Source organism: Lycium barbarum, chromosome 7 (genome assembly GCF_019175385.1).
Source record: "Lycium barbarum isolate Lr01 chromosome 7, ASM1917538v2, whole genome shotgun sequence".
Classification (NCBI taxonomy): domain Eukaryota; kingdom Viridiplantae; phylum Streptophyta; class Magnoliopsida; order Solanales; family Solanaceae; genus Lycium; species Lycium barbarum.
The window spans coordinates 107176504-107204334 of record NC_083343.1 but is presented as its reverse complement, the minus strand read 5'-3'; the positions used below and the strand labels follow the sequence as shown (position 1 = coordinate 107204334).

The 27831-nt window shown below is 36.7% G+C and overlaps 1 protein-coding gene across 2 annotated transcripts; it reads right to left on the bottom strand.

Moving 5' to 3' along the window:
* Window positions 1–822: 822 nt before the first annotated feature.
* LOC132603709 (ubiquitin carboxyl-terminal hydrolase 6-like) lies at window positions 823–14829 on the bottom strand. 2 transcript variants are annotated; one of them, XM_060316880.1, is made up of 18 exons: window positions 14671–14829; window positions 12476–12621; window positions 12280–12315; window positions 12093–12200; window positions 11335–11435; window positions 9977–10103; window positions 9333–9392; window positions 8946–9013; window positions 8687–8737; window positions 5618–5726; window positions 5035–5123; window positions 4720–4789; window positions 2841–2921; window positions 2636–2731; window positions 2430–2478; window positions 1436–1555; window positions 1269–1343; window positions 823–1091 (listed from the first exon to the last, which is right to left on the bottom strand). In XM_060316880.1, exons 1-18 carry the CDS (start codon window positions 14678–14680, stop codon window positions 1036–1038), a joined length of 1452 nt encoding a protein of 483 aa, XP_060172863.1. In that variant the 5' UTR covers window positions 14681–14829; the 3' UTR covers window positions 823–1035. The 2 variants fall into 2 exon arrangements, with proteins under 2 accessions (XP_060172863.1, XP_060172864.1); XM_060316881.1 differs by having other exon boundaries at window positions 12093–12194.
* Window positions 14830–27831: the final 13002 nt, after the last annotated feature.

Below are 27831 nucleotides of genomic sequence, written 5' to 3'. Positions count from 1 at the left end.
TCCAATCAAAGACGTCCATGCCCTAGAAAATCAGATCGGCAAAAACAAGACTAGGGACCATGCTCCCTAGTTTCTTCCTGTTATTACTATTAGAACACAAGCAAAGTAGCGACCCACTAAGAAAGAGCTCCCCTTTATGTTTGGGGGAGCACTCAAATGCAATTTCGATTAGATGCGGGTATCAAATCCTGCCATTAATTTAATGAATAGATTAAAATATTTAAAATAAATTGATACATTTCATGCAGTTTTTTCATAATACACGAAAAGTAGCAAAAACTTTTCCTTCTATTATTTTTTCTCCGAAAGGGACCTACTTCGCTCTCGCTTTTCCATAAAAGGACATCTCCGCAGCCAAAAATATGTTTTGTATCATAATATATGTGAAGTAAACATCCAAGCTTCACGAATCTGACACATTTATATACTAGGCAAGGAAGAGTTCTGTGTAAAAAATCCGGCAGAGAACAGTAAGCTAAAATAACAAAAGTCAGAGAAGTAATAATATATTCACCAGACAGAAAACTTCCAAAACTCATATTTAAAGAAAAGGTTTTCTATACTCCTAAAATGTAAGTTTTGTAACATGGTAAATCTGTTTATCTACACAAATTTAGATTTAACAGTTAGTCTGCCATAGCCCATTTATATAAACAGGCGAACACCGTATAGCTGCCCAAAAATGTGATCATGAACCTAAGACCCCATTAGGATTTGTTTTACATTTAGTTTGTCAAAATTATTTTTACAGCAATTTCAGGAAAGCACCAATAACCAACAAAGCATCTTGAAGAACTAAAGCACTTTTATCAGAGAAAGTAGTGAGATGTAACAGTCTATATTGTGTATAAATCCACCATTCAGTAAGCCTGGAAAGTTCTCCTGCTGAATTTCCAAGGCAGCTCCAGTGCAACTCAATTCTAAATGTAATAAATTACATTTAAAGTAAAAGTAACAGAATAATCATGTGTAACGTGACCAACTCAAAACACATCAATGTCAATGAGTGAAACAAACCCAACGAACTAACTTAAATCACATGGGAACAACACGGGCCTTGTACATGCAAATATAAGCCATATGCCAATCACCTGAAACCAAATAAGGCACTTTTATCAATGAACTGGCAAAAAGATCAACACATTCAGGCTGCATAAGCAACTAAATATTCCGTCTGGTATATATCTTTGACGTTACAAGAACAGATACGCTTGCTAGGCATAGCAAAATTCAACAATGGCCTGCTAATGAACAAGTAATTCACTTACCGCCTCCTGAAAGTTTAGTGATGTCCTCTTCTCGCTGCGGGATTGGATTGTCATCATCGAATTGAACCCACTTTCCTGTTGTTTACAATGAGATTTTCAACATATTATATCAGACAGCAGTCCAAAGCAACGATTTCTAGAAGAAAATATCTTCCTAGTGAACTGACCATTTTCTTGCTTGACCCAGGCAACATAATGCCCTGAGTCGGCACTTCTTCCCTTGTGAGTCAGCACAGCCACCAAATCATATATTCCAGTCAACTGGTGTTCCTTCTCAGGCAGAACACCTGAAATGGAGTTTATGTAATTGGAGCATCATTTGACAAAAAAGAACTAATCACTGCACTTCCTCATTCATAACTGAATTCCAAAATTAAGCTATTAGACTAGCTTCCCTTCTATATTAGATACACTAAATTGTTGATAAAAGGGATCACTCACAGCTACTGAGTCCCAACCTGGAACTAGTGAGTCACTTGCATAAACCCTCGATATTTATTCTGCTCCATTTGGGCCTATTTCATTCCAACACTCAGAGATTTGTCTTTTAAGAAAAGTTATGGGGTTGCCTATTGCTAGAACTTCTCTACATTTTCCACATACAAATAAATGTATAAACATTCTAAAGCACTCCAAGAAAACACCAATTTAATATTAGGCATACCAACAGAGCTAAACCTTAAGGGTCTTTCATGGCTCTAAAAATTCAAAGGTGTCCCCTTCAAAGAAACTTGTGAAAACGCCCTAAGACATCAAGGCCTCAAGGGACATATAGTAATTCAAAAAGGAACAAATCTGATCCAGTTAATAATCTTTATCGGATCCCAAATTATTAATGGAAAGTCGCTTGCTCGAAATCAAAGATATTAATAGTGACCGTGCAAAAAGAAGTTTGCATACCCAAGGCTGAACATTGTTGTCATAAGAACCACGAAACCTTACTAAAACTCTAACATTACTGCAGGATTATAACCGACAATTAACGAATAGAGTTTTCTTCAAAGCAATGAACAGACTATGTGAGTTGGAAGAGATCATGATAATGATTGCTCCCCAAAATACTACAGTTTTTACATCAGCCATTGTTACCAATTTAAATACAGCAGCACCATATGTTTATTACATCATCAAATTATTATGGAAAGAAAGTGTTTCTTCTACCTTCTTGGGATGCAGATTTAGATGCTTCTCCACTTCCACTAGATGATTCCTGTATAAACAATAGAAAAGAAAAAGAAGCAGAAGTTACTTCTAGACATTCCAAGTACCTCGTTTAAGACATCTTGTAAAGCCCGCCATAAGAGGGCCCAAAAGGTCCCCCGTTATCCGCTTGAGTCATTCCTACAGTAGAAAGATCAATTTCATACCTCAGCCTCGGTCATCTTAGTGTCGCCGTCAATTGAAACTGAAGTTTTCGCACTAGTTTTTAAACCAGCCTTCTTACCTTCTGCATCCCTCAAAACCTAGCAGCAAATTTAGAGTCAACAGGGCAAGAGAGAGAAAGAGGGGCCCAAGAGGGTCTTTCCCTCATTTCTTAAAGACAAATGATCAATATTGGGCAAAAGGCAATACCTTGCGAGGACCTTCCAGTTTCTTGCGAAGGTTATCCGAACAAAGATCATATACATCCAATGACAATGGGTAATCCACTTTCTGATCGGAATAGACATAATTTAAGATTACCATTTCTTAGATCTTAGAGCAATAAGAGATCCAATACATGCAAAATCTATAAACGAAAAATCTATAAACGATTTTGAAATATTAGCAAACTTATAATACTAAAGAAAGCAAAAACTACTGAGTTTTAACATGAGACATGACTATTGTTTGAAGCGTAGATAAATTTTAGTTTTCTAGATTGTCATTCTTTTTCAAAGTGCTTCCTACATTATCACTTAAGTTCCTGATATCACTAAAAGCAATCATGTACCATTTACAACTCTTTGTTGTCACGTAACTACTACCGCAGTGGGTGGAAATGGAATATATTTGTGCACAAAGATATATGTGTGGTCTAGGTTGGATATGGGTGGGATTAACACGAACCTTAATTAATACATCCTCTATTACCTTTCTCCCAAAAAAATAAAAATTAGCCAGAACCCATCCCAGCCAATATTGGCTAAAAATGGTTGTGATCTATCATCCAATGCTTTCCTCCTTTTCTTTTTTTGACCCATCCCATATTCAATGTATTCTTAATATCGTCTTCCTGAAAGCATTACCCAAGGAAGTTTTTTAGCTGTTTATATAAGTTATAAGGAAATGACCCTACTGCTCAATGCATCCGCTACCAAGAAAAGGAGAGACAATAAAAAAAATACCATCAGGTGAGATTCCATGCTTAAATATAGCACTCTCTCCGTTTCATTTTATGTGACCCCTTTTGACAGGGCATGGAGTTTAAGAAAGAAAATGAATAAACTTAAGGCTTTAAATATGCCATAACATTTGTGTAGCTATATAAGACTTGTGAAACTTGTGGTTTTAAACATGCCATTACATATGTAAGGCTATAAAAACTTGTCATTAAGCACCCAAAGGTGCGGCCTAATGGTCAATGAGGTGGGTTGAGAAACCTAAGGTCATTACTTTCCTATCAACCATTTAATGAGTAAAGATAAAGGGCAGTACATCGCAATATATGCATACAAAAGGTCAGGACATATCAGAATTCAGATGGAGAAAAACGTGGAACATGACAAATCCATACCTCGAACTCTACTCCATAAGTATTATCCCACTAGAATACCAAAGGCATTAATATCACATCCTTGAGCCCGTTTGGATTGGCTTATAAGTTGCTTATAAGATGTTTTCAGCTTTTTTGAGTGTTTGGCTGGCCAACTTAAAGTCATTTTGTGCTTAAAATAAGCTCAAAAAAATAATTGGGCCCATTTGACTTAGCTTATCTAAAGCAGCTTATAAGCTGAAAACAGCTTATAAGCCAAAAAAAATAAGTTGGCCTACCCCAACTTATTTTTTTTAGCTTATAAGCTGTTTGCAGCTTATAGGCATAAGCCCATCCAAACAGGCTCCTTGTCTTACTTCTTATTTCTAGTTGCTGAAATGTAGTCATTGAAGCATAAAATCTCTTCTTACACCTACTCCAAGATCAAAACATAAACTTAATAGAGGTTTCAGTTATTTTTCCATTGGAAGGGCAATTATAATCAAGGCTCCCACACCTACACCACCGCAAACAAGTCTAAAGTTAAAATATACAGTTCAGAATTGGCAATCCAGAGATCAGGCAAGACTTGAAAGCACTAAACGCGACAGAACTGATCACCCTCACATAACAAAGTAAAACATGGAACTTCCTCTTCCCAGTTTATGCCATGGTAAATATGATCTTTTTCCCTCTTCCACCTACTTGTTGATTATTTTCAAGGAGGAGACCAACTATCTGAACAATGTGAAACCGAAGACGAGCAAGTCAACATACCCGTAAAATCTTTGCCTTTTGATTTGATTCCCTTTTCCAGAAAAAACGGACGAACTGAATGGTCAAGTATCTATTCATCAAAAGAAATATACCAGTCAATAATGAGCACTAAATAGTAAAGAAAATATCCAGAAAAGTGTGAGCATGAAAAGGCCCCCCAAGAAAGGAGAATGTGAAAGAATATTATGCAAGAAATAAGAACTACTTCGACACATCAGAAGACATTTTTGTAAGGTGAAGGACGTGGATTCAGATAGCCTAAGGATCATACCTAAGTTGCTACATGCAATGGAATTTAATCAAGCCAGCTTATACCTTGGCAAGCCATTGATTCGGGAGTCTTTCACATAAACTGCACTACGTCCAAGTGAAGGAGACGCCTTCTCCAGTTCCGATTTCAGACCCTGTTCAGATAAAGCAATGACCATATGAGTGCCAATCAAATCATTTCAGAGGGGAAAATACCAGATTTCCAGTTTTCCACTATAAACATCATCAAAGATTGGTAGCACCAACTTAAACAAAATCTCCAAAGCATCTTTTCCCACCCTAGAGCATTATGAGTAGGCATGGTACTGAAATTTTGCTCTCTCCAATGGTTCAGCCCATATCCGACATGAAACTATTGAATGAACCTCAACATGCAGGCCCCACAACGGGATAAGAGGGCGGTAAAAAATTCTAAAGGCAATCCTTGCCGGTTACAGATACCAAATAAATTTCTATGAATTAGATATGGCATCTTTCACTTGGGGACTGTGCTCTCGTTCAACTTGAATGAAGACCACATTGGCACAATGGAAAAACTTGAGACAGAACTTAGCAGTAATATGAAACGCTAATTAACAAGACTAAGTTAGAGATTAGAGCATACAAAGAAGGAAAGAACCAAACTTACACGTTTCAAACCCTCATGCAAATGGTTCACTTCCTGTGAAATGTGGCATTTAAGGGAATATACGGTTTCTGTTTCTGTGCTTTCTTCACCACTTTCAGCACAATGAATCCTGGTCCATATCAGTGCCATAAGAATAAGGGACAGAGTCAGCCATTTTCTTCTGTATCTAGCACAATTAATATCAGATATGCAGCATAGGTGCATGCAAGAGTGGCCACTAGCACACACCAAAATCCCAATCAAAACCGTAGAGTAAAGACACCACAGGTTAGATATGAAACATAAACAGCTTCTGTACTAATTGAAATTAAATTTTGTATATCGGTTAGATGAGTTAGAACACGTGATATCTCTTGGACGGGCATTCAGATCTTTCCCAACTTCACTGCAGTGGGTAAGAGCCTGTCAAGAGATATTAGCCCACAGGTCTAAGCAACAGCAGAAAAGCGTAGCTTACTGAAAATACCCTAGAATGGTATAGACCAGCCAGACCTTTAATTATTATTATTAATACAATACAACTATACACACTAGAACTGCTAATTTGAGTGTCGGAATGTGTAAATATACAAGTCAACAAAGATCTCCTATCGGTGGCATGCCTCTTGGGTCGAGGCTTGTACTTCCTGTAGATCTCATAGAGGCCAAAAGATTTAGATCGTAAAAAATACACTGCAGTAACTTAACCCGGTGGTGCAAAACACTTTATATTAATGAAACATGATATTATACAAGGATTGGTAGATGTCTGTACACTGACAAAAATCTCAATTGTTTCGGTGTTATTATACTTAATAGTAGTAAAAGAGGATGTTTAGTATATTTAATATTAGTAAATACGGTCACAAAGCATCTAAGAGTTGCACCCAAGGTGCGACCTATAGGTTCATGAATTATCCTAAAACCTTCTCTCTAGTCTTTAGAACATTTGGTCATAATTCAAGCTTTTGGTTTACACGTTGATGATTCCATCAATTAGTACATTATCTTCAAAAAGGCATACACCATCGGATCTCATCTTGTATTGTGTATGTTAGTGCAACCATAACTAGGGTAAACAAATGCGGGCTCTGTGTCGATCCCTAGTGTAATCTCACGGTTACTTTGTATCTTCTATTATTCTCATACTCACGATGGCTCCTTTAAACATATTTATTACGGCATTTTATATATTTAATATGGATTCCCTTCTTCTTCAACACCCACCAAAAGATCTTTTTAGGAAATCCAGCATATGCTTTATTTAGATCAATGAACACCATATGTGGATCTTTCTTCCTCTTGCGATAGACCTCCATCAATCTTCTTAACAGGACTATAACCTCTGTTGTAAATCTATTATGCATGAACCTAAATCCATTCTCTGTCACTCTTGTAATGTCACGAAATCAACGCCCTCGCATGCTTTAGTGCCATGATGGGTCGCACAACTTTGGGTCTCTCTGTTGTTTTTATATATTGGAATTAGGGTATTCTTTCTCCACTCTTTCGACATCCACCACTTCTTTGCATAGCATCAAACAACTTAGTAAGTCATCTTTACCTTTCCAAAACATTTACAAACCTCTATGGAAAACTATCTAAATCACAAGCTTTTTTACTCTTCACAATTTACACGACATCTTTTACATCTGTCAGCCTAATTATACGAGTGTAACTGAAGTTTATATTATTCACAAATGTATGAGATCTATAAAACTATTCTCATCGTTCGAGTTGAAAATACTTGTTCAAAATAGTCTTCAATACACTTCACTTTGTTTAAGTCCTTAATTCTCCTCCCTCAAGCATGCTAGTTCATACATTAGATTATGTTGGGGGACTACAATAAAAAACAATCAGTTAGTTGTCGATATATACTTTACGCCACCGAGCAGAGTCTGCAGAGTCTTTCACTACATTGGCTTTGCTCTGCATTCGTTCCATATCACTGTTTATTGTTAAGATCTACTCATACTTCTGCTTGTGAAAAATCATGCAAGATCTCTCATCCTTGTAGCCATATCAGGTGTCATTGAACACAGTGCAGGGAAAGCATCTACTCATAGTGATAGTGATCCATCGCCTTGACTTGAGTCTCCACTTAATCTATTTCCTATCCTTGCCTTGCCACTTGACCTCCTTTCCCATGTGACTAGGAATGCTCAATGAAAACTTCTCAATTGTACTGGATGGCCTCTCACACACCACCTATCTTTGTTTTAGGGAAATCCTAGCACGTAGCTTCTCGCTAAGAGCCAAGAATCACGATCTACTTTCGAGGCACTGGATTGTGACGAATGTTTGCTTATCGAAAGGTTTAAGTGAAATTAAAGTGGGCGATACGTAGTTTAGTGAAGTCAAGCTTTGGCTCCCTAAAGACACTAGGGTAGGTAAGGGACTGAAGCAGCTTTCTCATTGTCTGCTCCTTCTCGTGTCCCTAGCTTTATTTTACAAGTCATCTAAGACTTCTTCTCGAGCTTTGCTAATAGCCCTTTTAGTTTCCCTCTTAGCCCTCTTATGCTTTTCAAAAAAATTCCATCCTCTGCTTTTCTCGAGGAAATGATGAATATAAAAATAAATTATATGCCTTACACATTTTATCCAAGTATCTCATACTCCTTGAGTAGAAGGTTCCCTTTATGAGAACTGCAAACTAGAAACAACCTCAATTTTAACCTTTTCAGTCAGCAGTGGCACTATAGTGCACTTAACAAGCAGTAGGAGTAACTAAAAGCAGTTGAATGAACATGATTTTTAGCTTCAAGTTCCAATGCAACTTCAGTAATTCATCTCTCATTATCAACTCTATGAAAATATGACAAGAGTAAAAGTTGAGGATGTTGATTCTCATCAGGATTGCTCAAGAAGATAATCAGAACAAAGAACATCCTAGGAACACTAGCTGCATTCCTTCAATCTCAATACATATACACCAAGTTCACCGGCCTCTTCTTATATTTAGGTGCATGACTCATTCCATGCACAGAGAAGGTAAGAAAATAACCCGAAGCAGCTTTAATATCAAAAACTAATGCCTGAACACATTCCCGTTAAATAGAAGGTAACAACATCTGAATGCAGAAATACCTGTTGTCAAACTCAATACCGAAGAGAGCCTTCACAATATCCGGACCTTCACTGCAAGTATCAAGATGAAGTGCAGTCATAACCATGATATAAAGAACAATGTAAGGATAGTTTTCCTTCACGTTTTTCCAAAAAAAAACAAAAAAAAAGACCATATGTCCCAACCTGAAGCAAGGAAAACAACTAGCGAAACAAAACACAAAAATTATTAAAAAGGGGACTTTTATATGCAAGAATATCCAGAGAGGAGATATAGTACCTCGAACTCGGTGATTTAAGAGACTGGGAAAGGGTGTAAAGTAGTTGGGTCCAACATTCTTCAGCATCCTGTGATTATCCATGAAGTGTCAGAAGGAGATGCATCTTTTTTTTAATGATAAGGAAGCATTGCGGTAGGCTTAGTGTTTTTTTTTTGGGAGAAGGTATTATATTTGTATATTTATATAAGGACTACACAAAAAGCTACGTCGTCCCTCTTGATTACAGCTTACAAAAGTATAAAGCATCTGATCTAGTGTCACCTCACAGGGAGTCTAGTACATCCAAGACAGATTCATGATTTTCTAAACCTATTCCTTTACACCAAAATTAGAAGAACCCTAAACAATTCATTGAATCTGCTGGAGATGCTTAGATATTTTGGAACCTGTTGCATGAAAGCTCCATTGCTCTGCTGGCCAAATTGAGGATATTTCTTCCGCAAAACCTGTGGATATAAACATAATCAAATGCTAAGAGAAGAGCAGCTAACATGAAGAATACACTAAAACGGCGAACAAGATGAACATTAGCCACCTATAATCTCATATAAATTCAACTAGCCCAAGGCAAGAATGAACGATGCACATTGCACAAAGCTCTGATCAAGTAGATAACAGCGCCCCCCCCCCCACCCCCACCCCCACCCCCCTCTTCCAAAGTAACTCTAGTCACATAAAAAAGGGCAGCCCAGTGCACTAAGCTCCCGCTATGCGCGGGGTCCGGGGAAGGGCCGGACCACAAGGGTCTATTGTACGCAGCCTTACCTTGCATTTCTGCAAGAGGCTGTTTTCACGGCTCGAACTCTAGTCACATCCAACCAATATATTTTACATTTGCACACAAAAGTTATGACACAATATATCAAGTTCAACCCCAAAGCGTGTAAAATTTAACAGGGATTTATTGGCAAATAGTGCCTACTCAGCATGCATAACCTTCTGGAGTATAAGACTGTCTGGAATCCAAACAGATCTTGCAAGGTTACAAGGTCATCACCAAAGAAAAAATTAAGGAAAATAATGTAAGTACCATCCAGAATTGCATTGGTGCCACTGGCTTCACATTTTTATCAAGGTCGTTAAATAGATCTCTTGTTGCAGTTGTCAAGAGATGAGATGAGTGATCCAGATCATTGCTTTTAGCCAGCTGATTATATCTAGCAGGGAGAATAAATAAAGTCAAAATCTCAGGCACACATGAGAATTCCAATCAATCGTGTATGAAAAGCACGTGAGAGATCAGTTCTTAATGGAGTTTTTTCAAAACTCTGATACTCTGTATTTAATAGGAGCCAATTTGATCTTATTGTCTTCTTGGAAATGATAAGATTTTTTGAAAATGGTAACTATAATGATAAGATTTTATTAAAGAACTAATCAATAAGAGAGTGCAGTAATATATACAGTGTACAGGAATGGCCTTGGAGGAAATATATGAATTCTAAAACAGATTCTGCCTCACGTAAAATTTCTGCCAACATAAAAGAGGCAAATTAATACAGTTAAACTTAATTTTCTGAGCTGAGTTGGCATTGTCTTCAAAACATCTCAAATTTCTGTGTCCAAATTGTCCACCATATACAAGCAAGGATGGTAGATTTTGATCTTATTGTCTTATCATATTCGGGGTGAAATTCAACTGCTTTGGAATTCTAAATTGATTCAAGTCGGGTTAAACTTGGATTATTTTAATTCAAAGGAGCATGTACCACAAAACCAGTCCACATTTGAATAGGGGAGGTTGGGTAGGCATAGGCATTATTTCAACAATTTTTTCTCTATTAATTACTGGTTTTTCCTCATTTCCTTTGTAAATACTAAATACACACTCTTTGGGCAATATACCATACAACGTATTACACAAGAAAAATTAGGATTTATTGATTTGACTAACATATACAGTAAAATATTGATTATTTACAACTATTAGCAAAATTAGGAACTAAGGATAAAGTGAAAATACATCAAATGACCTAACCAAAGAAAGTGCAAATGATTCAAGCTAGACCTAAATCTTTTCCGATCTAGAAGTAAAAATGACCACATTGAATTGGATCAAGTTTTGGGAACTCAAGCCTAAAGCAAAAGACTCATCAAAAAAAGGGGGAAGGAAAGGATTGCACAAAAGGGTGTCGTCTGGTAGTCAATGAAGTGGGTGCAGACCATGGAGACCAAGGTTCAAACCCTAGCAGAGACAAAAAACACTCAAATGATTTATTTGCAATGGCTCAAGCCATGGTAGAACAGTAGACAGAGTTATCCGGCACTTGTACTAGTCGGAGGTAGCAAGTATGGGTGCACACAAGCTGGATTGGCCACCACCATTATCAAAATGAAACAAAAAAAAAAAAAAAAAAAAAAGGAACGGTGGAAGAAGGAAATGCTCACTCAGTCAGAGCAGACTTCAGTTCCGGAACTGAATGCAAGCACTGCACTGTGGAGTTCATGTAGCATGTGTTTCCAAGATTAAATAATCCAGCAGAATGACCCTGGAGCAAACAAAATTATAAAAACAACATCACTCAGTTACTGATTAAAAGGAAAAAATTAAAGCCTTGGCATTATGAAAGCTAGCAGTTCTTTTAGTCTGGACTCTCAAACACACAGTAATCCGATACAAAATGCGCAAACAAAGAAATCACGCATCTGATCAGCACTAGGAATCCACCAAATTACTTGTGCTCGCGGAACGATAACAGATAATTACACATTAGCAAGGCTTAATTTCATGTCGAGAAGTTGGACAAAGTAACTGCTTTTCAATGGAAGATCTACATGCAAAAAGGTAGGTGCTTAAGCACCCCTTATCTTTGATCCACGCACCTATAACTTATCCAGTAAACTAGTAAATATTTACATAAAAGTTACTGAACACCCAATCTCAGAAAATGGCAATGAGTGCACAGCTAAAAGAAGTGGATGAAAGAAAATATTACTCCCATGACTTTAAAATCCTAGGTCCGCTACTACTGCTTTTGAAACATAAATGAACAAAACAAGTTCTGTAAAGTTCTACCTTGAATGAAATAGTGTGTATCTGCTGGTATAAATATGCCACAAGACGAATTATGTAAACAATAAACATGAATATCACATTTCTGAAACTTCCTATTTGATGCAACGATAGCTGTGTCAAAAATACTTACTAAATTAACCACTTGCTCTTCTTCAGGCATATCTTCAACAAAAACAGGACCCTTCTCAGGGGCCTTCACAATTTCATCTGCAGTTCCCATCATCATCAGCCTCTGACCCTAGAAATACACATGCTTATTAATAACTGACACTTCATTGCATAAAAAATAGAGAGTAATGCAATAAGTAGCCATGTACCTCTTTTACTCCTACTTTAGACCAATCAGCGTCGTCCTGAATAAGCATGAAAATCATCCAAGAGTTACCAATAAAATAAACAAGTGAAGCATTACATGCAGAGAATTTCAGCACTTCTCAAAACACAAATGACTTTGTGCTTCATCTGCAAAGTGAATGGAGTATAGAAAACCAAGGGCAACACATGATTTAATACCTTGAGTAAACCACCTTTGACCATTATCTTTTGCCTTTCAGGTGGTACCCCTGTTAGATCATACAGCTGGCATTTGAAAACATACGGAGGCTGGCTAGTGTCAATTTCCACAGCAGGATAGACTTCTTTTTGCCACTTTACACTTACTGCAACCAATCACCAGATTTACAAGAAGAAAATTAGAACCTCTTATAGTCCAAGCGCGAAAGTAAACGGGGGCACAATCTAAAAGAGAACGAAAGAAGGGTTTCTGAATGGGAGGAAAACAGGTTCCTCCAGTGAGTTGCTCGTGTAACGCAAACAAATAATAAATTTTCAAAAGGAAGCCGGCTTCCTTAACAGCTCTTTTAGTTTGATATCCTAGACCAGATAAGTTTGACCTAAACAACTTTGCCATTACTAAGTTAGACTTGAGATTACAAGAACAAAAAAGGAATTATAAGTACAAGAACCATTAAAGGTAGCAAGAACAAATCCCTGAAGCTTCAATAGAATTGAAGAATATATCTGTCTCATTGAAGGAAGCAAACAAAGCTTCTTCCTTCATTTTTTTTTTCCTTTGAGATGTTCAAAGAACAAACAAAAGCTTAATTACCCATCAAAAAAAAAAAAAACGCAAGTAGTCATTTTGAAATGTGGAACAAGAGTGAAGGTGAAGTTAGTTCTCGATAAATGATGTGTCTTAAATTAGTTACAGTTAGGAGGCTACAATCTAGTAGGCTAATGCGACAAAATACTGCACATCGATACATTTTCTGTTTTTAATTACTGATACTTGTCTTTACACTGTGCATGAGTAATGTTATTCTGTATGGTAGTGAAGAGTGAGCCCATTATACTTTTGTTTTTCTCCAATAACCCTTACTTTAAAAAACAAAACCCAAATTAACATCAACAGCATAACATGAATGGTGCTGTCTGAACGAACCACCATGACTTAAACAAAACAAACATTAAACTAATACAGTGATGATACCTAACTGAAACACCAATGGTATTTCTCAAACATTCATCAATTAACTTATCTATAATATAAAAAATCAGCTCCTAAAAAAAACGATAAATGATGTTTTACCTAAACACCCCACCCCCCCCCCCCCCCAAAAAAAACCAATTTAATCTTGTTATCAACTATTTTGAGGGGAGATCTTTTCGAAAAAAAAAAAATTGAGTACACTCTCAAACCACAACTTCAAAATACAGCTCTTGCAAAAAAAAAAAAAAAACTCTTTTGCCAAAGAAAAGAAAACTTGAAAAACTTAAAAACAATCACCAACTTGAAAAGTTGTAGCATGTTCTGGAGAAAAAAAAGGCGACCTTCATATTCTAACCCTACAAGAAACCATTAAGAAAATTTGATTCCAGCTGGGCCTGTATAAACTCCACCATCATCTCCAACGGCTCTTTTTACTCAAGATTATCAATCAACACCACCTCAATCTCAAACTAGTTGGGGTCAGCTACGTAATTCCTCTTGTATCATCCACAATATTCAGGTCCATTTCATTACAAATAGAGTTAATGGTCAAAAACACACCTGAACTATCGCTTTTTCGCGAGCTTTCACACCCTAACTATCAGTTTTTCCCTTTTCCTACTACCTGAACTATCACCATCTATGTAATAAAACACACCTCAACTATCGGACGGTCCCTTTTCCCACTTGATAGGGCTTCGGGTTTTCAGGTAGAAAAAGAGAACAACTCATAGTTTTAATACATAAATGGTGATAGTTCAGGTAGTAGGAAAAGGGAATAACTCATAGTTAGGGTGTGAAACTCGCAAAAAAGCGATAGTTCAATATATATCTTACATATACTATAAAAACCGCCTCCATATTCTAACCCTAGAAGAAACTCAACTTCATCTCCAAAGGCTCTTGTTACTCGAGATTATCAATCAATGAATCAACTATACCTCAATCTCAAACTAGTGTAATTCCTCTATACCGTCGACAACATTGAGGTACATTTCATAACAAATACTACTAAGTAGATAATATGAGTTGTTAATACAAATTAGGATCTGTTAAACTAAAAGGTTCAGCATAAATTACAAGTTTCTCTAATACTTCAAATCAAAGGATGAATAACGAATCGAAAATTGAGACCGAAGTGTGAGAGTTTTCGCATTAATGTGGGATTACAGTTCAAATACAAAGTAATAATAAACTGATATGAAGAAGTTTTTCTGACCTGTAGGCATGGCTATCGTTAGCTTCGGCGTAGGCAGGATCGGGACTTGGAAGAGGTTTCTTCGCTCGGTATGGGAATTTTGGGGGTGTGAAGTTTGCTTGTGGAGAAGGGCAAATGCCACCCGAGTGACTTTATTTATAGGGAAACCCCTTAATTTAGATATTATCTAGCTACGGTCAAAATGTGAAAATACGTATTATATGGCCTCATTTTCCTCAAAAATAATTGGAATTCTTATTTTATTTTATTTTGGTGTAATTTACTGCTCCCTCTGTGTCAATTTGTATGGCATTTTTTTCTTTTTAGTGTGATATATTTTTATATTTAATAACAATCTTGCATTTTATATAACTTAGAAAGACACTACGCTGGTGGTGGGGGTGGGGGTGGGGTGGAGGTGTGGGGTGTTGAAGGGTGAGGACTGAGGAGTAGAGAATTAATATCAAATGACATTTCTAAAATTTATTTTCTCTATTTTCCTTTGGGACATTCTTTTCCTCATTTTTAAGGTTTTCTAGAGAAAATATTTTATAAAAATTTTGACCAATTAAACATGAGAAAAATTGAAGAAAAAAAATTGGAAAATGTTTTCTCCATGCCAACACATTCTTAACGAAGATGTTAGGGTGTGTTCGGTATGGAGGAAAATATTTTCCTGAAAAATGTGCTCTTGAAAAATATGTGAATTTCTACTTATTTTCTCATGTTCGTTTGAATAGTGGAAAATAAGTGAATTTCTTACTTATTTCTCATGTTCATTTGGTTGGTAGAAAACATTTTCAGGAAAATACCCACCTGTAACACCTCGTATCCCTAACCAGTTGATGTTCATGATTCGGGGACTTAGAAACCAAGACAAAAGTGTTAGAATTGGAAAATTTGGCCTCAGGACGTCAATTGTACGAGTTACGTCCAAAGTACGGCCCATACATTGATGTACGGGACGTACAATGGAGGGCGTACATCGAGGGGAGTTGTCAGAGAGCACTGAGAGTTTACAACCGAAGTATGGGCAGCAAGGTACGGCCCGTACTTTGAAGTGCAGGGCGTACCTTGAGCCCGTACTTCCCCCGTCGAAATTAATTAGCACTAGAATTTAGCATCCAAGTACGAGCTAAAAAGTACGGCCCGTACTTCAAAGTACGAGACGTACCTTAGACCATACATTGCGCGCGTCCATTAGAAACTATAAATACCAGGGCTTCAGTTCTAAATCCACTTTTCACCAGTTTATAAGCCCTAGAACGAACAACTCTCATTCTCCACCACCAAGAACATTAAGGTAAGCAATCCCAATCTATTTCAATTGGATTCTAACATATGTTAATGATCATTAAGCAAGAATTCATCATTTTTAACCTAGGGTTTTCAAGAAAACCCAATTAGAGAGATTCAAGCTTAAGCTTTGGGATTCTTCTTCAAAGTTCAAATTTTTACTACAAGTTAGAGCATTACCAGGTATGTAAGGTTTCTATCTACGTGTGGGAACATCATTGTCTTCCCCACGTCATGTTCTTCCATGATTATGCCAGAAACCATCAAAAATAGGGTTTTAACCATGTCCATGATAACCTTAGGTCCATGTACCATGTTATACAATGTCTTGATTTATTATTAATCAGTTATTGTGTTCTTGATTCATCATTTTGATTATTGAGAATCTGTTCATAATCCATGAAAACACATACTTTGCATTCCATGGGTTCTTACATGCAAGTTATTAATTACTATGTTTATTTTCATGAAACACTTTACATGTTTACATGTTTTCATGCAAGTATATTCTGTAACTATATCCATGTATAACGCAAGTCATGTTTTATGAAAAACCATGAGTTCAGATGCCACCTATTTTCATGTTCATGTTTTGGGAGTTGCATAGATTACCGAGAAGGCTTTAATAGCCGGAAACTACATTAGCCACCGTAGGATAAGGATTGTTTCGCCCATGTTTAGGAAGATTCCTTCATGCTTTATTGATTGGATCCTTTCATGCTATATTTATATTTTATACCCCTGGCAAGGTATGAGAGCTCTGTTGGTCGGGTCAAGTACCAGACTCCACGTACCCATGTGGTGATTCATGTTGTCGGTTATACTTATGCGCTCCCCACTTAAAATGATTCATATATATATATATATGTATTCATGTTCATGACCAGGTTTCAGTTTCAGTTTCAGCCCTCATCATGTTATTTCATGTGCTATGTTTATTTCATTCAGTTGTTTTACATACCAGTACATTCAATGTGCTGACGTCCCCTTTCTATTGCCCGGGGGCCTGCATTTCATGATGCAGGTACAGATTTACAGGACGACGCATCTGCTCAGTAGGATCATCCACATATCAGCTTTTGGTGAGCCCTATCTTCTTCGGGGTTTAGTCAATTATCTATGTCCTATTAGTTATGCATTAAAGGTATGTTGGGGGCCTTGTCCCAGCAGTTATGTTTAGCAGACTCATGTTCATATTAGAGGTTTCATAGACTAGTCATTTATGTTATGTTAGATATTCAGAGTCGTCTAGCCTTATTGGCTCGTCGTTATTGTGTTTATTTAGACTATTCCGCACTATGATAATTTGATATTTTAAGACTTATGATTTATGGTCCTATGCTTTACTTAAATTATGTATGTTCATAAGTTATTCCGCATCAGTTCATGCCCATGTTGAGTCAGCAAGCCATGTGGTTCGCTCGTTCACATTTAGTCAGGCATCGAGTGTCGTGTTACGCCCAGGCCATGGTTCGGGCCGTGACACCACCCAAACCCCACAACTCCCCCCCAACCCCACCACCCCAACCCCAACCCCACCCCCACTCCACCCCCACCCCCCGACACCCCCACCACCCCACCCTCCGACACCCTACCACCCCCTCTAATAATTTTAATTTTTAATCACATAAAATTTCAATTATTATAACTTTTTAGTAAAGGTAAAATTAATAGGAAGTAGAAATTCGGGAGGGGATAGGGGGGTGCGTGCGAGGGGTGGGTGTAGGGAATCAAAAAGGAAAACTTTTCAAAACTTTTTTTTCAAAACAATTTTTTTGTGAGGGGGGTGGGTCACGGGGGGAGGGGGTGGGGGTTTGGTGGTTGGGGGTGGGTTGGGTGGTGGTAGGGTGGTTGGTGCAATATACTTGTGGACTTGTTTTCCTTACTTTTGTTAGGAAAGTCATTTTTCCGATTTTTGAGGAACTTAATGTTTTCCAAAAATTTTGACTAAACAAACATGAGAAAATTGGAAAACATTTTTCGGAAAATGTTTTCCTCCATATCGAACACACCCTTAATCTTTAATCATTTTGATCCCAGTCATTAAGTATGTTTGTTTTTAGGTCATAATCTTAATTATTCAAATTTTAGTCATTAAACACGTTTGTTTTTTTTCTTCGCAATTTAAAATTACTTGATGGGTCGAAATAAATCTGAATGATTAAGATCTACAAACCAAAACTCAAAATTTAATTAAGATATCTATTTTAGATTTCTACAAAAATCCACGGTTCACCACTACTCTATTCACTTTCACTTTAACCGACGTCGCCGTCCATCATTATCAACTATCACCGTCCACCACCCACAAGGCCACATCCCACCCTCTTCATCCACAATCATCACCGTCACTCATCATTGCCATTAGCACTTTTAATAATCATAGCCACCAATCACCATTACACCCACCAATTACTACCGATGATACCACCACCAGTGTTACACCTCGGAAAATTTTCCGTTGATGCACAGTGAATAGACTGATTAAGAGCACGAGTATACGGTATTTCAATAAGTAAGGAATGACATTTGATGACCCTAATTAAGATTTCAAAGACGTTCGAAATAGGGGAAGAAAGTTCGCCAAGAGAAGGCAGGGCATACGAGTAACAAGTTAACGAGGATTTAATAATGCTTTGGAGAAGAGTTATAACGCCCCTTAGATTATTAATGAGGTGATAAACAAGTGCTAAGAAAGTTCCATAAGGATTGGAGATCAAACGAGAACGAACTTCGGAAAACTAGGCATTATACGGCCAAACATACTGGTCGTATAAAACATACGGACCGTATGTTTCACCGTATAATCAGTCCAGAATAGCACCCCTCTCTGGACCAAATCTACGGCCAGACATATGGTTAGTATAATTTATACGGACCGTATGTTGGTCCGTAGAAACTGGTCGGGTCAGATTTGTGTATTAATAAGGGACCAAGTTTCATTTTATTTCATTTCCCTTTCACACCCCTTCTCTCTAAAACATCTCTATATACTTCTCCCACAAGAATTCAAGGGATATTAGTGATCAACAACATCAAACTAAGTGAATCAAGTGTAAGAAACCCATTAAAGTTCGTCCGAGGCAAGGAATCCAAGTGAAGGTGAAATTAGGGTTTTGCTCAAGTGAGGTGTTTTCACCCAAGGTTCATCCCTACACCATCTAAGGTAAGATTTATGGTATTTCCATGTCGTTTAAGGTATTTGAAAGTTGAAACACTTGGATTGTAGAAGGATATAGAAAAATGGGTCATGAATGTGAGAATAGTATCATTGTGAGTAATAGCTTGAATTGAGTCATGATTCTTGATGTGTTGTGATATGGTTATGTTATAAATGATGTTAAGAACACGGGATAGGCATTGTATATGAATGAATGTAGTCGTGTGTTATGACCATGGATATGGATGATTGGAAGTGAAATGAGAAATATAGATAATGTGGATGAATAAAGACTATTGTTATGATATTGTGAGTGTATTATTGACGTTTGGGAGTTGATTTACGATATGGAGGAATGTCGTATAAATAAAGGAGACGTTGTCCAATTTTCTCTAGCTTTAGTCATGTATGTTAGCTATCGGTTTTCTAATGATAGTATAACTCTAATGAAGGTAGAAACGTGAGCATTGAAGGAGAACGTGCGAGTGATAAAATAGTTGAACGGAAAGGTATGTAAGGCTAACCCTTCTTTCATAAGGCATGGTTCTTTGGCCAAATATCTATTCTTCTATGAGCCTATGATGCTCTCCAAATGATTCTATCTTCAAAAAGCTACAAAGCTTATAATTCTTAATATGTATTACGATTGTACTAAATTCCTCATATGACAAATAATCCTATAAGGATATATGTAATGAACGACGATAATGATGACGACGATAGTAATGATAACGATAATGGCGACGATGATAATGGTGATGATGATAATGATGACGATGATAATAGTAACGATGCTAAAGATGCCTATGAGCTTATATGTATGTGTGTCTATGTATGGTTATTATGAAACCCCGAGCTTACATGGCCGGGTAGAATATATAGATGCATATATATATATATATATATATATATATATATGACGATGCGCGCGCACCACTACAGTTGGGTACAGATAACACTGAGCCTTGGTAGGGCCAGGTATGTGTAACACTGAGCCTTGGTTGGCCAGATATGTATGATAACCGAGCCTAACCATGGTCGGGTACATGAAACACCGAACGTTCGTGGTCGGGTATGCTATGTAAATGATATGTATATGATATGGATATGTACATGACATAGATACGAGTATGAATACGAATATGATACGAATACGAATAAGAATACGTATGTGAATACGACTATGGATACGAAATGTAAATGAGTCCGGATATGAATACGGATACGGATATGGATGTATGTACACAATCACGCATTAGAAATGGAAAGTCCCTATGAAAGGCAAGTAAGTGCTTATGACGATGATACTACTATCTTCCATATTATGCTATCTCTTATGTTGCTTATTATGCTTCTATAATGATATTGATCATGCTTTACATACTCAGTACATTCTTCGTAATAACGTCCTTTTGTTTGTGGACGCTGCATCATGCCCGCAGGTGGCCAGGGAGACAGGCTTGATCCATAGCTATATTTCTCAGGGACTACATAGCGGAGCTCCATTTCATTCGGAGCTATAGCTTTTGGTATTGATTCTTTTGTGTACATATTTTTGGGCATAGCGGGGTCCTGTCTCGCCTATATGATATGACATACTCTTCTTAGAGGCTCGTAGACATGTGTATATGGTTAGATGGGTGTGGCCTTGTCGGCTTATATTTTGGATATCATTTTGTTAGCCTCGTCGGTTTATGTACATTGATATGGGCATAGTTGCTAATGATGATATAAATGTATTGATTGTCCAATGGGATTAGTATGATTGATGGATAGAATGTATGATTTAATATGTGGCTCACCTAGATGTAAAATGTAAAGGTATATTAAGAGGTGCCCGGGTGGGCTAGCACCGGGTGCCCGTCGCGGCCCTCCGGTTGGGTCGTGACAACCAGCCATCACTATATATCGCCAAAATATGTTATCATCCACAATCACCATTAGTTATCATTATCGCTTACTATAATTATTAGTTGTCACAATCAATTACCTCGATTAACGATCTTTACTAATTACTACTGACCTCCATCAACACCACAAGCTATTACCCATAACCACTATCATCACCCAACAAAATGTTCGATCGGCATCCACAACTACCACTACAAATCATAAGCATCACCCACTACCACATGATTTTTTGAAAATAATTTTATGTTTATTATTTTAATTGAGAACCATTAGAACTTCAGACCTGAAAATTTAAAGTTGTCAAAATGAAAATTTCAGACCGAAGGTCTGAAGCTAGGCTATGCCAAAGTCTAAATTTGAATTGTATTGGCGATTTAAACTTCTATTTGAAGTTTAATTCTGATACACAAACTTTAAAAACTTTACTCCCTTCGTCTCAATTTATGTGGCACCTTTCGAATATCTAGATTCAAATAAGTCCTTTTTTTACCGTAATTTTTTCATGTATCTTTTAAATATTTTAAATTGTCAATTATTGTGACTTATAGTACTTCCTGCATAATTTCTAAATATGTAAATTTTATTTAAAAACTTGAAGATTCGATACCCGAATTTACGATAAAAATTAAAGTGTTTTGACTCTCGAAATTCGAACTGTACCACATAAATTGAAACTTCTGAAGTATAATTATTGTAAAATTCAACTATTTTACATACGAGTCCTAAATCGGCTATTTGTACATTTTCCCCATGGAAGACTACTCTAAAACCTTATGTGGTCCATTTGAAGAAATTGCAACCCTTTAAATGGGTTAGTCTTTTAATTTTGGGGAAATAACCCATATTACATCTTGCACATCTAGTTTACAGTCGATGTAACCCACTATATTATCGTTGTATAGATAATGTATTTGTTCTTTATAACTATATATAAACATTACAAATATAGTTTGTATATATAATGTATATACTTTGTATAATCATGTATAAGCATACAAAACCAACTCAAAGTGTAGTGTATAAATAATATAATTGTCTTGTATAGCTATATATAAATTGTCAACTTCTTTTGTAACTTTTGCATATGCTTGATGCCTTTTCAATGAAACTACTTCTTCATAAAAAATAAAAAATAAAAAACAGTTATGTAGACATGATACGCAATTGAATTTCAGGAAATAAGAATCCTAACAGACTATGAAACAAAGTGTAACGACCCCTTAGCTCGTGTTGGTTGCTTTTGTACTTCTGCCTGTTTTGCCCTTGTGAAACCACCCTTTTGCTTGTTTTCGATATTCGCTAAGTTGGGTAACCTTTAAGTGTTAGGTTGACTTTAGGCATCTTCGTGGGTAATTTCGTCTTTTGGGATTTTTGTGGGTTCCATTAGCTTCGGAACATCGAATATATGTTGTTTGAGTGTTTGGTTCGGTTTCCGAGAGTCTTGGGGGCATTTTGGTCATTTGGTTGGAAAGTAGGTTTTTGCCCGTTCGGGGTTGACTTGGTCAACAAAACCTCATTTGGGAATTCCGAGTGCTCAGATAAGTTCGTAGCGCGTTTTTACATGCGTCTGCATATTTGGTTTGTCTCGCGGAGATTCCGGGAGAGTCTCGGGATTTCGGGGGTTAAGAGTCAAAAATCAGATTTTCCTGATTTCTGGTGTATGCACAGGTACGAGAGGGTCCCACACCAGTGGATACGCTCCAGCGAGTGGAGGCTTGCAGGAGCGAGACTCAGTGGATTGGTCACTCTCCTCCTCTACGCAGAACCTCTCACAGGAGCACTTACGCCCCACCGAACCTGGTTCCGCAGGTACGAGCCAGGATATTTTGTGAGGACTTCGCCAAGGCGAGGAATTGTCCGCCGATGAGTGTGCACAGGGCGAAATTAACTTAGCAGGAGCGTGAATCGCTGTACAGAATGTAGCCTTTAGTGTGTTCTTTCTTTAGAATCCCATTCTAAAACCCCAAAATTTGAGAGCATTATTGGAGGAGAATTGAAGGCAATTCAAGGAGGAATCATTGGGTAAGTGTCCTAACTTGGTTTTATTATTATTTCAATGATTTAGATCCTTAATCCATGCTTAGAATGTTGAGATTTAGAGATTTGTGGAAGGGTTTTGGGAACCCAAATTGAGAATTGGAATTGATCAATTGAGCATGAATTCATAGTTGTTTGTGGATGATTTTGGTATTTAAGTCATATAAAGCACGGGGATCATGATTTTAGGCTCAATTTACTATTTTGACCTTTTGGGTTCGGAATCCTAATTATAGGGCTTATTTTGGGGATCATGAATTATTGAGCAATATGGATATTGTTGGACTCGTGCTCTAATTTATATTATGTATTTGATTAGACTTTGTTCATTTGGAGACTTCTCGGAGTGGCAAGGGGCGTTATGACTCGAGACTCATCTTCTCAGGCATGTTGAGACATAGAACTCTTTTTTGAATGTGTGTGTTGGCTAAAATAAACCTAATAAAGGAGTAACTGGGCGAATTAAGGGGGTTCCGATACTTGTGAGGTGATGAGCTTTAGTATCGGATACCGGTCATCATGTTATGGGTACTTGTGCAATTTCAATTGTATAGTTGGTCTGAATGCCATGTTTGGGCACTAGCTGATAGAATAGTACGATCCTTTGGAACTGTGATTGGGGTCCGATGCACGTACTTTATGTCTCTTATCATTATTATTTGCCTATCTTATCTATTCGTGTGCATATCACTCATACATATATCCTTGTTGGAATGAAAATAAGTAAAAAGGTGAAGCCTTTATGGTATTACGAATATGAGAATAGATTCCATGCTTTTATACTTGTTTTTGACTTGATACATGCCATATTCATGCTTTACATGCATTCATGCATACGATTGAGGATATGATTGTGAGTCCGATGGGACCTTGTTCCGGACGACTAATGATGTTGGCACGTTATATTGGCACTTGAGCCCGGTTGGCTATGAGACAGGTTAATAAGATATGATATGATTGAGGCCGTGATTTGAGAAAACTACCGGAGTGGCGATATATGGGCCTCATGAGCCCCCCATGGGTCACAATTCGTTAATATTCGAACGTGTGTATATCGGGAAGCGGAAACAAAGGCCTTGCATTGCATTTGCATATCATTCATCCATTTTCTACATTGTTGTTGTGATTATTGGAAATTGTTTGGCCTTATCTTGAAATCTATTTATTATGTGGGTTTAGCTGTTATTATGATTATCTTATACTCGGACTAATAGTGGACACATGTGGTTATGGCGTCTTATACCAACCCTCGTCTCCATTCCGGAAAGGGTCGATCAACGTTGCATGCTGAGTACCCGTTGTTTATTGTACTCACGCTACACTTGCTGCACCTTTATTTGTGTACAGATTCAATCCCTATCACTAGTGGAGGCTGCGACTACTAGGTTCCCCGTTAGAGCTGTTCGTGAGATTCAGGGTGAGCTCCATGGCTTCTAGATGGCTCCGGCTCCTTGTCTTTATTTCACTGTCTTTCATATTTCTAGATAGATTATGATGTATTAGACTCTTATCACTCTTAGTTGGTCCTTGTATTATGGTGACATATGATTTTGGTGATTTATTGTAATAATTACTTAGTATTTTATTTGAAATTTCTTAAGACTTGTATGCTTTATATTCCGCACTTAGATTTTTTTTTAATTATGGTTGTGTTGGCTTACTAGTATGGTGGGACTAGTGCCATCGCGACTTGGGATTTTGGGTCGTGACACAAAGTGGTAGCAGAATCCATCAGAAGAGCTCCAGCGAAGAAGATCGTGGCTGCCATATACGACAACTTGACTTCTAGACACATATTGACTTACACATAGACGGGTTGGAGGAATTGGAGCGAAAATTAAAGAGTTTGAGGGTTTTAGAGTGCAAAAATCTTGTTTTTATAAGTGAGTCTAATATATATGCTATAGCAGAGTCGTTTCCGTCTTTGGAACAACTAAACATTGGATATTCAAGTGTGGGCAATAATCACTATACTGAAGATCCAAACCCTAACGATTTTGTCGTGACTGATCCAGGGATTGAGGTTTTATCTGTTAATTTGAGGAGTTTGTGTAGAAGAAGATGGAGAAGCCATAGGATAGAGATAAAAAAAATAGAGGACTTGCAAACTAAATTGCCGAAGATTTAATTGGGTAAGAAGTGAATGGTTGGGCCAAAATTGGCAAACAAGATGCCCCAGTGGACACTCAGCTTAATTTTCCCTTTAGTTTTGCCCTTCAAATGGATTGGTCTTTAACTTTTTCCCTTAGCAATCGAATTTATGCCTAACGTGACATAAGTTGTTTAAGGGCGTGAGACATAACTTGTGAATATTATGATGCAAAAGTATCCCGCAAAAAGGTTACTCCCTTTGTCCTAATTTATACGACATAGTTCGAATTTCGAGAGTCAAACTGTTTTATTTTGACCGTGAATTCGAACATGACATCTTTAATCTTTTTTGAAATAAAATTTACATATTTAAAAACTACATAAAAGTACTGCAAGTCACAATAATTGACAATTCAAAATATTTAAAGGACATATGAAAAAATTCTAGTCAAAGAAAAATTTATTTGAATCTCGAAATAAAAAAAGGTTGAGAACAGAGGGTGTATTTGTTAGAGTAACTCTCACAAATGACTATATTAGCAGCTTCTAACGAACCGTTGCTAGTTTTTATGTCATTACTTTTCATAGCTAGTTTTTAGGTAATTCGCGTGTATTTTCGTGTATTCGAATACACTGTTTAGTTGTATCCAAATATTTGAGCGAGGTAAAATAGTCTTTAAACATGGATGGAATCTGTTTAAAATAGATGAAATCACCCACAAATCACGCATGGCGATCACATCTTCCTTCATTTCATACGCCTCTCTTTGTTCTTTCATACGTAATGTATTTTGAATTCAAAATCTGAAAAAGAAAAGGAAAAACAGATCGTATACAATCAAAAAGTAATTTGACACAGAGAAAAAAAATTCAAATAAACATAATTGTACTTTTCTCAATTGTTTTGAATACACTTCATGAGTCTTCGTATAAAATAGATTATGTGTGTTTTAAATTAGCTATATACAGATGTATTTGGTTGTATTTACTTTGTTGGTATGGTTTATGCTGTATTTGGCTAGTGTGTGTTTCTGATGTATTTGGCTACTATGTATTTCTGATGTATTTGGCTACATAATTTGTTGATATGATACAAAATTTTAGAAATACAGACAGATACAGTGTATATTTGACTGAAAATTGACAAATACAAACTGTTTATGTATGAAATACAATTACTTTTTAAAGACCACATGTGATCCTCAAAATATGAATAGTGTATTGATAATAAGAGTGACAACAAGATGTAGCTACTAAACACCAAAAAAAAAAAGTGTAGATACTAGAACATACATGTGTTTTTCAACCAAAATACACATCGCTAAAGATTTTAAACTGTTATAATTTGTATTACGATCCAAAACACAAAAAGCCTAATTAACATTGATTGTTTCGAATGTATCAAAATCTATAGTTAGCCTAACTGGCTTTGGTGTTGTCTCGTTATCACCTATCGCCTCGGCTTCTATCTTTCGCTCAACGAGTCCCATAGAAGTGCACCGGTTCCACACCATAAAATTTAGTTTCCTGCGTACAATTCCACAAAAATCATATTAACACTCATTTACGGCCAGAAAACACATATGTAATTATATCTGTCAAAGTCACATAAGTCAAACTTGCCAAAAGTTATAATTAGCTAAAATACATCTATCAAAACACAAATACAGTCAAATACTTTGGCTTATAAAAAATACAAGCAATAAATTTATGTGTATATAACTCAACCAAACCAAGAATACATTCAAAATACAACTCAGTTGCCAAAATATACAATAAGGTACATCAACTTTGTTATATGTTTAACTGTATGAAAAGGCTCACACGTACATTGTATATATAAAAAAAAACATAAATTACAGTAGAATACAATCACAACACTTAAATATACACATTGTATAAAAAAATATTTAAGGTTAGTTAGAAGGCTCGTTCATGCATTGGGTAAACTCTTAATATACAAGACAAAAAATAAAGTCATATCAAGCATAATTCATACAATGTATCTAAAAGTTCTTAAATCTATATAAATACACAAATATAGAGTATTTATGAGGAAAAACTCAAATACACTATCTCCTCCTCCATTAAAATCACTGAAATTGAAGAAGATAAAATGATCAAATACAAGTATACATCCACGAAAAAACCATCCAAAGCACTTACCTATTTTAATGCATACACGATTTAGGTTAATCAAATCGTGCAGAGATTATGGGCAAAGAAAATCACGAGAAAAAAAGTGATGATTGAGGGAGAATGAGAGAGAAAACTGATTGAATACGGAAGATTTGGAGATACAGGCCGTATCTTTTGCATGATATAGGACAGTAATCGATATGTTACTGCCATAGCTGCGAGTTGTAAATTAAAAATACACATCAACTACGGATGTTAATAATATATATATATTTTTAAAAAAAAATTGTTTTATTACATAGGGGGTAGGGGAAGGGAAAATGGGGGAGGGGATTACAACGTGGGGATTCGAACCCTCGCCAACAAGGTGAAAGTTCAGGTAGCCAACCAACTAAGCTACTAGATCCCTACGGATGTTAATAATATTAAAGTGTAGTTATTATACTTAAATATCTCTTTATTTTAACTACTCCCTTTGACCCATAATGAGTGTCACCTTAACTAAAAACACACGTATTAAGAAACCAATAATGCAATGTGAAGTTTAC